General features: G+C 39.1%; 1 protein-coding gene across 1 annotated transcript; it reads left to right on the forward strand.

Annotated features, from left to right (window-relative positions):
* Positions 1–80: 80 nt before the first annotated feature.
* SRD5A1 (steroid 5 alpha-reductase 1) lies at positions 81–11,324 on the forward strand (the record flags this gene model as incomplete). The annotated part of the gene is made up of 5 exons (XM_084211634.1): positions 81–406; positions 2,472–2,638; positions 6,468–6,569; positions 8,656–8,806; positions 10,949–11,324. The coding sequence occupies 5 exons, from the start codon at positions 81–83 to the stop codon at positions 11,013–11,015; spliced, it is 813 nt and encodes a 270-aa protein (XP_084067760.1). The 3' UTR covers positions 11,016–11,324.
* Positions 11,325–12,231: the final 907 nt, after the last annotated feature.

Raw genomic sequence — 12,231 nt, forward strand, 5'->3', positions numbered from 1 at the left:
GGGAGGGGGCGGGGCGGCGGCGGCGGACACGCCCCCGGCAGCCACTGGCGGTGCCAGATGAACCGAGGCGGCGGAGCGCGATGGGCTTCGCCGGCGATGGCGGCGTTTGCGCGCTGTGGCGCCGGGCCGAGGGCCCCGAGGAGCGGTGGCTGCTGGAGCTCTTCTCCTACGGGCTGATGGCGATGGGCGCCGTGTCCGCCCTGCTGCTCCGCTTCATCCCCATGCCCTACGGCCGGTACTCCTCGCGGCGCTTCGGCTGGCTGCTGCCCGCCCGCCTCGCCTGGGTGCTGCAGGAGCTGCCCTCCCTCCTCGTCCCGCTCGGGCTCGCCGCCTGCGGCGGGGCGGTCGCGGCCGCCCGGCCCAACCGCGTCCTGCTGGGCTGCTTCCTCCTGCACTACGCGCACAGGTGCGGGGTCGGGCGGGCGGCGCTGCCCGCGGGCACCGGCGGGGCTGGGGCGGATGGCGGGGGCTCCCTGCCGGGCTGGGCGCAGGAGAAGGGATCGGCATAGAGATATCTGGTTGCTGCTTCCCGACCGAAGCGGTTGAGGTTCTGTTAATTAGCGTTTGTTACTTAGTATAATGTTCACTGACGTCTCTTCTGCTACACTACGATATGCCCTGTGTTGTTACGGTAGCCGCGCGAACAGCCGTGGCGTTGCGGTGCCGGCTGCCCTGTGCGCGCTGTGCACTGCGATGCTCCGGCGTGCAAAAGGAGCGCTTGGCGCTCCCTGAGCGCGCCCCTCCATCCCTGTGCTGCTGCTCCTCTGCCTCCTGGTGACTCCCGCTTCAGCAGTGAATTGAGTAGGCTGTCTTAAGGTCACTGTTACAACCAGGAAAGTTCAGCACCGTGTATTGATATAATCTTGATGTTGCTAAACAATAGCTATTTTCTAATTATATTGTTCAACGTTGTCTTTCAACATAGCGTTCGTTGCAGGAGTTGAACTGGATGAGCCTTGTGTGTTTCCTCCAGCTCTGTATATTCAATGATTCATTAAAATACTGGCAAAGCTAAGGCTGAGTGCCCTATGTTGCCAGGTAGTCAACAGTATTCAGGCATTTTGTAAAAATACTTGGAGAAGACAGCTTAGTTGGAGCCCAGGTACAATCTTGCTGTTCCCTTCAAGTTATGGACAGTAGCTACTTGTCATACTCCACAAGTAAATTTGCCACCAAGACAGGAGGGTTAGATTTTTCAGGTTTATTTTAAGCCACTTGTGTGGCTGATATGTTATTTTGTGGTACTTATTAAGGAAAGCTCTTGCTTTTCACCCAGTGTGTTCCACAGCCTTGTGGTGGGGAGGTATATGACATATGGTTGGCCTGGAGACTGTCTTTGAAAACCTGCAATTGTGTCTTTGCTCCTCCTTTTTCTATTCTCAATCATAAAGATATTAGTTTTTACATGGAATAAGTTTTTACTTATTCCCTTGATGTCTGGGAATAAGTAGGAATGTGAGGCAATAACTTGTACAAAAAGGTGAGCTGTGCTGCAGCTTCTTTTTTTTTTAGTTGCTTGTTGCTATTGCCAAAGCCGAGGGACTCTTCTGTAGGTGAATGTAGACTGCAAGAGACCTCTGTTATCTAGTTCTGTTTCTTGTAGCATTGCATGCTTTAAATAATCCAGTGATAATGAATTTATTTGATAATGAATTTATTGCTCTTTCTTGAAAGCTGTTAGGGTTGGACTTCCTTTGGAAAGGTTATTTTGAAGCAGTCATCCTTGGGTAGGTTGAAAACACGTGAAGAATGCTTAGGCTTCAGTGATCCTGCTTCTGTATCATTATGGATCATAATTAAATCAATAGACAATTGGGAGTTGGCTAGTTCCACAAGAAAGAGCACCAGAGTATTCACCTGCTCTACTTGTTTGGAGCTAGTTTGTTTACTTGCATAATCCCCCAAGGAAAAGCAATCAAGATTCCTTGCCCAAATGGGATGGCAATTGTGGGTTTGTCACATCTTTAGAGGCATCATAGAGTAGACCAAAACTGTCAAGGTGAAGCAATTAATGTTTTGGCTTACAGGGCAGGGAGGAAACTGAGGTCAATTAAGTTAATTTAAAGGGGATTGACTTTCCTTCTGGAAATGCTGCAGGAATTTAGTGAAGGGGTCTCGTTTCCTAGCTCATCTCAGAAAGCTTGATGATACAACTGAGAGTTTAGGAACAAAAATGGACTGGGCTTAATATCAGTTGTCTTTATTCCTCTCACCAAAGTAATTGCTTTGGATGCAAAGTTCAAAATTTCTGCCATAAGGTAGAGAGGACTGGTCTTGTAATTCCAACTAGGCAAAAAAAAAAAGAAAGTTTTAGATGTTAAAGCAAGTGCAACTGTCCACTCAAACAAATACCAAGGACTGGTGCTGAGAATTTGTAAGTAGGGTAGTGTGGACAAGGTTTGGGCTTCAAAACTGTCTTTTTTTTTTTTTTTGGTTAATACAATAAGTTTTCTTTTGTTTGTTCGCTATAGGGCACTCATCTTCCCTCTTCTGATCCGTCAAGGAAAACCAACGCCGTTTTTCACTTTTGTGTTAGCGCTTCTGTTCTGTGTTTTCAATGGGTACTTGCAGGGCCGAAGCTTAACCACCTATGCAACTTACCCTCCAGGCTGGCTGGGTGACTTGCATTTCATTACAGGTGAGTTAAATCATGTTATGAGACCATCAGGTGTAATTTTCTTCTGCCTTCATAGCTCTTCATTTTTCATTGTGGTTTTATAGTATCTTCATTTTATAAGTCTTCTGATAATTTTCTCATTGGTGTAGCTGGAGGCCTTTTAACCTTTTTTAACCTGTGAACTGACTTCTTTCTGCAGTGCTAGATGACCTGATTGTCATCTTTAGTGTCTAACAGCCAAGTAAGTCCAGGTAATATATTTTTTTTTTCTCATAGAAGCTTGAAGCCCTACGTGGAACCAACAGCATGCATGTTTAGAAGAAGCAAAGCTTTTCTGTCTAACATGTAGATTAAACTAAAGTAACAAATTCTTGGAGTAAAAAATCTAGCAAGGGTAGCTGCTAACTCTGACATGCCGTGGCAAATGGTACAAGTCCTTGGCGTCAGGATATCTACACTTTACACACACACAGGCACCAATCCAGCTGCCCTTGTAATTGGGGGGTGGCGTTGTCAAATGACAAAACTGGCCACACAAGGAAGGGGTGGAGGGGTTGATCATTCACTCCCAATTGGGAAGTGAGGTTATATTTATACTTGAAGCCAGGGATATGATTAAAAGACTAAGGTATTTCGCGACAAAGTATTTTATTTACTCATTTTTTTTGTTTCCTAGACATCTACTTTTGCCTACTGTCAAAATGATAGTATAATTTCCTAATGAAATCTTTACGGAAAGATCATTTTCATCTGAAGATAAACCAGAATATTTTGCCTCATCAGTCAAAGGCAGAGTAGTGGACTGTGTAGATCCTTGATCTGAGTCAGTACCCTTTTTGTTATTCTGTAGCCAGAGCAAGTTAGTGTTTCTCCCTTATTTCTCGAGTCTTTTACAACAACAACAAAAAAAAGATATTTTTTATCTTTATTCCAGTGCTATTTTGGATGACAATAGAGGACAACTGTGCTGAATGCTGTCATGAATATAAGATTGAAGAAATTTCAATATAAGTAGATTCTCTTGCCAAGATTAGGAGGCAGTTCTGTTTGTGCGCAAAAAATAGAGAAATTGAAGTAGAAGGGAATTACTTCAGAGGGTACTAGAATATATTTGAATTTTTCTTGGTCATTTAAAATTTCCACTTTCCTTAAATCAGAATCCAGCAAAAAAGATTAAAAGATTGTTGATCAAAATTTTTGAAGACTGAAGCCGGGCAGGCTTTGTTTTCAGTACCTTAGTCGAAAGATATCTCAATACAGTGCTGTGACTGAATCATGATTAAGGAGCCATAAATCCGTTCCTCCTTACTCAAATACCTTTAAAAAACCAAGTTAATAAGACTTGTTGCTCAAGTTTCCTTGGGTTCTTTTGGTTTTTTTTTTTCTTTTAAGCTTCAAGGATTTCTGAAAGACGCAATTGTATAAATGACAATCTGCCTTCAATTTTGAATACTTTGCATGAATTAGCTTGGTTTGTATTTGTGCTTTTGTTTGTTTGCTTTTTTTCCAGATAATACCAGTTTGAAATATACACTTATGTATATTTCTAGTACCACTAAGTGGTACTAGAAGCGAAGTGTTGCTCTGGTGACTATTGTTAGTCAATATAGTGCTTTAAAAAGTTCTCCTGAAAACTAAGAAAGTCAAGATTCCTCATATACATATCAGCCACTTCAATAGTGTGACCACTGCTGATTTTTTTAAGATTGTAATTCCAACAAATCTTGAGATAAAATTTGACATGCCCATTAAACAGCTAAACTGAAGACTTTATTTTTCCTTTCTTTTATTCCTGTAATTACAATATCTTTTGGTATTTTTTTGTTTTGTAGTTCATACCAACATAATTGGATCTTAGCAATTTATAATTGCTATTTGGCATTCATCCCAACTGGGTACCTTCAAATACCTGCAGTTTATGCTTATGGCTTTGATCAAAGCAAATGCCAAAGTGAAATATCATACACTGGGTACTCTCTGAACAACTGGACTATTTTGTTCTAGTACTTCAAAAATATCTGACAGTGTCTTTAAGCTTCTGTTTAAAATTATAAAAAAAGATTACTAGAATATTAGAAAATAAACATAGCAAGAAAGCTTATGTCCTGGTAGTTAAAATATTTCTTAAGCTGTATGAAGTTATAAGTGGAAGAAAAATGAGAGAGTGTCTACAAATAGCAGCCAAACAAGGTTCAATATCTGGAAGCTGAAATGAGATAAATTTCCAGTGAAAATAGAAATTTGGGAAAGTCAGGCTGATTAACTATTGTGGTGAGAAGTTTCAAACAAGTGATGTGTTCTCTGACTATAGAACCTTTTTATATAGTTTGTCTGTTTGGGGGAACACAATAACTTATATCTATAGCAGCAATTTCTTTGGAGCAGGGATATGGTTTTGATGTGATTTCCTCATAGTTTCTCTAGACTGTGTTGGTTTAGTTCAGAGTGAACTTTTGTGTTTTCAGAGAAACAGGAATGTTCTACTTCAAATGCAGAACCATGAGCTTGCAAACCAAGAACAACGTCATAATCTTTCAGCATGAACCTTACATCTGTATGCCAGTAAAGAGCTTGTGAATTTACCAGGAGAGCTGGTGATACCTTGAAATGGTGACTGCTACAAACAGGACACCAACGCCTTTGTGCCTCACCTTTGTGTCCTTTCCTAATCTGTCGGCACTTTTAGTTGGAAAACTTCTTTCTTCCTTTGCTTGCTTTAGCTTCTTCAAACCCTTTGCAGTATGCCATGTCTTTTCTTACTCCTTTAAGTCTCTATTCAACTACTTCCTTCAGATGTTGATGGCTAACTCATTTGTGCATCAAAACACTTCTTTAGTAGCAGTTCTGGAAAGCAGAACAGCACCTGTAACTCACAAGGTGCTGGTTACAGAACATCAGCACCTCAGCTTTTTATCTGGCAACCAGACAACTAAGCACACGTGTCATCTCTGCTCTCTTCGCACATCAAACCTGAGGAGTGTGTATGCATTGTCCAAATCTGGATATAATCTTGTAGGCAAGGGATGTGGGTTATCTCTCCTAATACTGATAAGTACCTAGATGCTCCAGCTGTTTATGTCTTGTTGGAAAACCTTATCACAGAATCTGAGATGAGGCACTGGTCAACCTCAAAACACAGATCTTATCTGTTCCTTCTCTGGAGGGACTGCTGCCTTCAAGAGAAGATAACATAGGTAGCATGTTGCCAAAGGATAAAAATAATGAATTTCAATCCTAAATTCCTTTTGATTTATCCCACCCTCATGGCAACATAAAGATGCAGAATGTGACAAAAATCTTGGTTTCTGTGAAAGGCTGTAATAAATGGCTAAACCATTTTGCCGAATGGCATGAGTAAATGGTACATTAATTCCTTCACAGTTGTATTCCTTTTATTGCTCAGAAATCTATTGGGGAAATTCTGATATGCTATCAGTAAAATAGTCAAAGGAGAGTGAGGCAAATGTGTGTCCCTCTGGGAAGATAAAAAATGACTGTTTCTTTCAGTGTGTAAAATTTTAGCGTATTTGTTTTTCTATGTTGAATTTAGAGAAACATACACGTTACATCTGCATATATGCACATACATGCATTTATATAAGTCTAGCAACATAAGAATAAACTTCATTTTTAAAGTGCTATTTCCCATCTAGGGAGCTGTGGATACTGTGAGCTCTGCTGATTGAAGAGCACAGTGTGGGACTGGGACTGTGCAGGATGTCACCAGAGCTATTTATACTGCTTACATTACTACTGCTTTGAGACAATATGCCTAATGTGCTGTCGGACTGTAGTTTGTTTTCTGAACAAACAGTGCACTAAATACAGTATTTTCAATATTTCTCTTCAGGTTTTTTAGGATGGCTGATTGGCATGGCCATCAATATTCATTCTGATCATATTCTCAGAAATCTGAGAAAACCAGGGGAAACTGGTTATAAGATACCGAGAGGTAAGTAAAATGGTACAGAAATTAATACAACAAAAAGAAGTATCATATAAGAAGTGGAGAAAGCTTGGACTCTTCAGACTGGAGAAGAGAAGGCTCAGGGAGATCTTACCAAAGTTTATATATTATGAAGAAGAGAGAACCAGGCTCTCCTTAGTGGTGCCTAGTGACAGGACCAGAGGCAGTGGATGCAAAATTCAAGCACATAAAATTATTTCTGAGGGTTTTTTTGTTTTCTTTTTTTTTGGTTGGGAGGATGGTCAAACACACAGATGTGGAGCAGGTTGGTCAGAGAGATTGGAGGGAGACTCTAGACTGGGCATAGTCCTGGACAACCTGATCCTGCTTCAACAGTGGTGGTTGAACAAGATTATTTCAAGAGATCCCTTCCAATCTAAAATGATTCTCTGTGAAAATGGCCTTCTAAAGCTTGGTGTATTTTAGGGGAGGTAGTAATTTATGATATAAGAGGCAACTGGAAATAGCATTTTGTTTTCTACCACAGGAAGTGATTTTATATTTTTTTTCCATGGAAGCCAAATATTGAAAGGAATCTGTTTTATTATATCACTCGGCTTGTGCAAATCTTTGGGTTTCTTGGCCATTTGCTATATTTTTAAAAAGGGGTAAAAGTGTGACAGCATTGCCCAACTTTTCAGAGAATCAGCAGGTGGGTGGAGAAGAAAGCCCTAAATTATTCACTCAGTGTGGGGACAGCAGGGGAATGAAGAAAGTACTCAGCATGTGACCCATCTCATGTCAGATATAAGAGGGAGGTACCTAAAATAATTGGAGAACAGCAACAATTTTGAAAAGGGAGACACAGGAAAGGAGGACAGAAATCCAAATGAATTTGACATAGTAAATTCTGGCCTTCATGGGAAAATAGAGAATATGACAGGCTTTCTTATGGAGCTTATATTGAAGTTTTGGAAAGAGGTACTCTTCTGGGTACATTACACTCACTGAGAGCAGAAAGATAATATTTCTGAATTCTGTTATCTCACTACATTTTTTTTCTTAGTTGTTGCTTTTTCTTGTTTGTTTTTTTTTTTTTAATAAAACTGTAAGAACTAAGATATATAAGGGAGACTGTTATTTTTCACCAAGAAGGTGAAAATAATGATAATTTTAATAGATGTGAATTGAAGTGCTCATGTGAAAAACTAATATGAACATACTATACTGTGTTCAGTGTACAAAAAGGTTCTGAAGGAAATTTCTGAAGGAAATATGGTATTTGCTGTAAGATCAGGAGTAGGTGATCTTTTTGATGTTGCCTATCCAGTTTAACTGCTAGAATTTCACTTTTCTTTGGTCACAAAAGCAGCGTAGTTAGAGCAAGGTCAAAACATGTCCTTTATTACATTTGCCAAATACTTGTTTGTTTAGTCCCACTGGTAAAGCACATACTGAGATGTTATCCATTTGTACACAGACTTTGGAATTAGGGTGAAATTCTTGATTTATAAAATTCCCAGCAGCTGAGTACCAATTGTTTATGCACAATTGTCTATACAATTGATTTAACAAAGACTGCCAAATTTTCACTGAGTGTAGAGGCTGGAACAGCAGATCTGATGAGGAATGGGAACAAAAGTGCAGTAACTTGGTAAGCTAGAGAATAAATTTGGAACTTTACTTCATAATAATGATATTATTCATAATTGACTTATTTTCTCAAGTACTTTAAGAAATGAAATTGTAGGCTAAGTAACCCTATGAGTATTTTCTTGGACTCAAGGGGAGTATGTCTTATACTTCTACATATTTTAAAAAAGTTTTAGGGTATGGTCAAAGAACTTGTCATTAAGTAATTATTCACAAAGACATGTACTTGCTTCTGCTGCTAGTAAATCTGCTTTTCTTTATTTAAAGAGGAAAAGTGGAGCTATAAAAGGTCTGTCTTAGAATGAGGTCTGAAGTGTTCCTTCAAGTGTTCCTTGAGCTTGAACTGAAAAATGCTGATTCCACTGCCTTTAAGGAATAAATTGAGACATTGGTGATATAGCTTCTTCTTGGTGTACCGAAAAGGTAACATTGAACATCCTGACTAAGGTATTTTGAGCTAACTCTGTCCTGCTTTCAGGAGGAATGTTTGAGTATGTCAGCGGAGCCAACTTTTTTGGAGAGATCCTGGAATGGTTTGGGTTTGCTCTTGCCTGCTGCACCATTGAAAGCTTTGCATTTGCATTATGTAGTCTCTTCATCCTGGGTTCAAGGGCAAGACAACACCACAAGTAAGTGTTCCTGCCTTGTCAGTTCTGTTGTCTCTGTACCACACTGCATTTCCATTTCACAAATTATGCCTCATCCTACAGAGATGTTGCAGAGCGAGTCTTGTGAAAGAGACTGTTGCTGTAGGGCAGAATATGACAGAGAATACTCTGAGAAGATAAAGTACTGCTGAATTTCAGCAGGATAGTACAGAGCATAAACAGAGTACAACAGGGCGGTCGAAATAATGTTTAAATGAAGATAGTTCATCTTGGATCTGTAAAGATTATAGGCAAGTTTGGCAATATTGTCTTAATCAAATACTATACTTTCCCTTCTCAGACTTGTTTCCCTAATATACAAATTTTTGAAAATCACCCAAGCTGTCTTTAACAGGCACACTTTATAGTCATGTCTGTATCATATTGTCTATAATCAATTCTATGGACGTTATAGTTCTGATAGATGACATTTAATGAAGTCACTGCTCTAAACAATCCAGCTCTTCGTGTACTGTATTTATAGTGTGGCTTTCCTGCTAACAAGAAGGACCATAGTTTGGGGAGACTTGTTTCCTGAAAGGATTCTCATTAAGGAATAGCATGCTTAAAAGAATTTGAACATGTTAATTTTGTTTCGGTTATTTTCAGCTTCCTGCTTTGGTTCTCATGTTGAAACTTAGTGGCATAAGAGAAAATAAACACGAATTTAGGGGGGAAATGAGTTGGGAAAAAAAAATACTGACCATCTATGAGGGCAGCCATGTCTATGTCTAATGTTGTGCTAAAACCCTCCAGAAAGAGGTTTTCCTGTCCCTTGGTTGTAGGATGTTCCGGGTCTGTGATACCCTCCCAGTGAAACAAATTTGTTCCACTGTCCAACCTGAGCCTTCCAAACCTGTTGCCTTTGACTGTCTCTTCCTGTTTTATCACCTGCTATTAGTGAGCAGAGTTGCAGAGTGTCTTGAGTTGGGAGGAGCATTTGAAGGTTGTCCAGTCAACTGGTGTGTGGCAAACCACACCAGCTTCTCCGGGCTCATCCAATTGAGTTCTGAGTGTCTTCTCCTTGCCAGATGAAGCAAGGACAGGTTCTCCTGCCTCTCCTTGTATATTACCTTCTTCAAGCTCAATTCCATGGTTGGTTTCCATCAATCTTAAGCCTTGATGGCACCCTTTCAGAACATCAAGAAAAGCTAAATGTTGTTGAAGGAAGTTTTTTACATTAAAGGAAAAATGCATGAAAATGGAATAGGGGCACAGGAAAAAATACACAAGCAACTAAAAATAGCAATTCCATGTAAGTGAAGAAACATGTTAGTGTAGTTTGTTTATTTAAAAAAACTTAGAATAAATGACTGAAATTGGTGAATAGGGTAATAATTGTATTCCCTAGATACAGGTTGCACCTGTCATGCATTGCATGTTTTGTTCTGTTTATTCCAGCTTTGATTTTGCAGTTAGTTAGCTATTGATATTATGAATATCTGCACTTTCGAGGATCCCAGGTGAACTTAGTTTTTTTATTTCAGAGAAGCAGAATAAATGTTCAAAAATGGGAGTAAACATGCTTGTTATGAAAGGTGAAAACACAAATAATATCTGATAGTGCTCTGCATTTTTTAATTGTCTGGATTTGAAAATAGTGATAGTCTTTGAGGTGTGTTAGCAATAAGGCAAGTGCAATGTTTGTTGCGTTCAGTTTGAGTACCCAAATTCTAACTGCAGCCAAAGAAGCGTCTATGCAGAATGGGACTCTCATTCCAGTGTGTGAAATATCCCTTGCTTCCATGTGAAGTCATTATGCAATGACAGGTTTTTGATTTTTTTCTCCCTCTAATTTTAAAATGTGTAAATACTCAGTATGTGTTGCACCATACATTTTGAAAGAAAGGGTTATTCCTTCCTTGACATATCTCGCCATATCTGTTGGTTTGATTTCCCATTGCTGGCAGCTGTAACTTAGTTTTGTTATATTTGGTGATTGGATGTCATTAGGATGAGTGCAGTAAATGCCATTTTTATATCCAGAGTAGGTTATAAAGGCTTTTTTTTTTTTTGGTAGACAAAAACATGTATGGATTAAATTATACACATTGTACAATTATTTTATTTCCTCAGCAGTGTTTTGAAGACTCAATGGTCATCAGATTTTTCTTTGTTTTTCAGATGGTACCTTGAGAAATTTGAAGACTATCCAAAGGACAGAAAAATTGTCATCCCATTTTTGTACTGAGCTGTGCTTTTAACACTTTGAGATGGGTGCTTTTAGTAACAGCCAACATTTTACAGATGCTGGCAGGTTAGCAACACACTCGGATCATCACTGTGACAAGGCCTTTCCATCAGTGCTGCTATTACTTACTGCTTTTCCTCTTAATGGTAATGCAGAAATCTGATGGACAGGGTGAATAGGAACAGAAATGGTTTTCCAGCAGTGAAGCACCTCTATAAATACATTAGGCAATGAGTCTGAATTGGCATCATGGGAAGTACTGTGCATGAGTTCTGATGCTTCTTTTTCTGCCTGTGAGGGCTTCTGCTGTTTCCACTCAATGTAGCCAAGCTGTCCTGAGGATTGTGCTGTGAGCTCAGCCACCCTCACTGCAGTCTGGATACTGTGTTCTGCCTACATACACAAACAGGGTTGATTTTATTTTTTTTCCTTGCCTTACTAATCCTTTAAACTCTCCCCAGCTAAATTTCCAGAAGAGCTGGTGATGTAGACCAAGGAATTAGATGAATACAGTTGCTTTTAGATGAGAGGCAGTGTTTTTCCTTCTCTTTTCACCCTTAGAAATATAGGGACACTGTACAGACAATATCTAATGATATTTACATAAAAGTTGTACTGCTAATAGATTAATATTGTCATCTACCTCTTAAAATTGATAGCTATCTCAGTATGCAATGTGTCTTCTCACTCTAAACTGGTTTTGGAAGTCTACTTAGGATACTTAGGCCAATCTAGCATTGTTAATTATTGTGTAGTGTTTTCTAACTTAATTTATAAAAAAACCTTGAGATTTTAAAAAAATTTTCTTACTATGCTGTTTTTAAAAAATCAAGTGTCTTCCTTCTTCTGTTGCTAACATTCTAGATTATTTTATATTCTAAAGTTCTGGAGCCTTGTGTCCGTTCTCATACCCTGATCTTTTGCCCTCGAAGGACTCCAGATGGTTTCAAGAACATGATGGGATCCAAGCATATAGATTTCAAGTTATCTGTCTTTTGCATGATTGTAATAATAAAGAATCTTATAGAATTGCTGACACAAAAAAAAAAAAAAACAAACCCAAAACAACTTAAGGGAAAACTAAAAAAAAAAAAAAAAAAAAAAAAAGAAAAAGCAATCCAACAAAGCCCCCAAGTGAACAAACAAGCAAATTCTAATAATTAAAAAAACTTTTTAAAACGAACAAATGAACACTAACTAAAAGAAATTTCCAATT

This window comes from Fringilla coelebs, assembly GCF_963513975.1.
Source record: "Fringilla coelebs genome assembly, chromosome: 1".
NCBI lineage: Eukaryota > Metazoa > Chordata > Aves > Passeriformes > Fringillidae > Fringilla > Fringilla coelebs.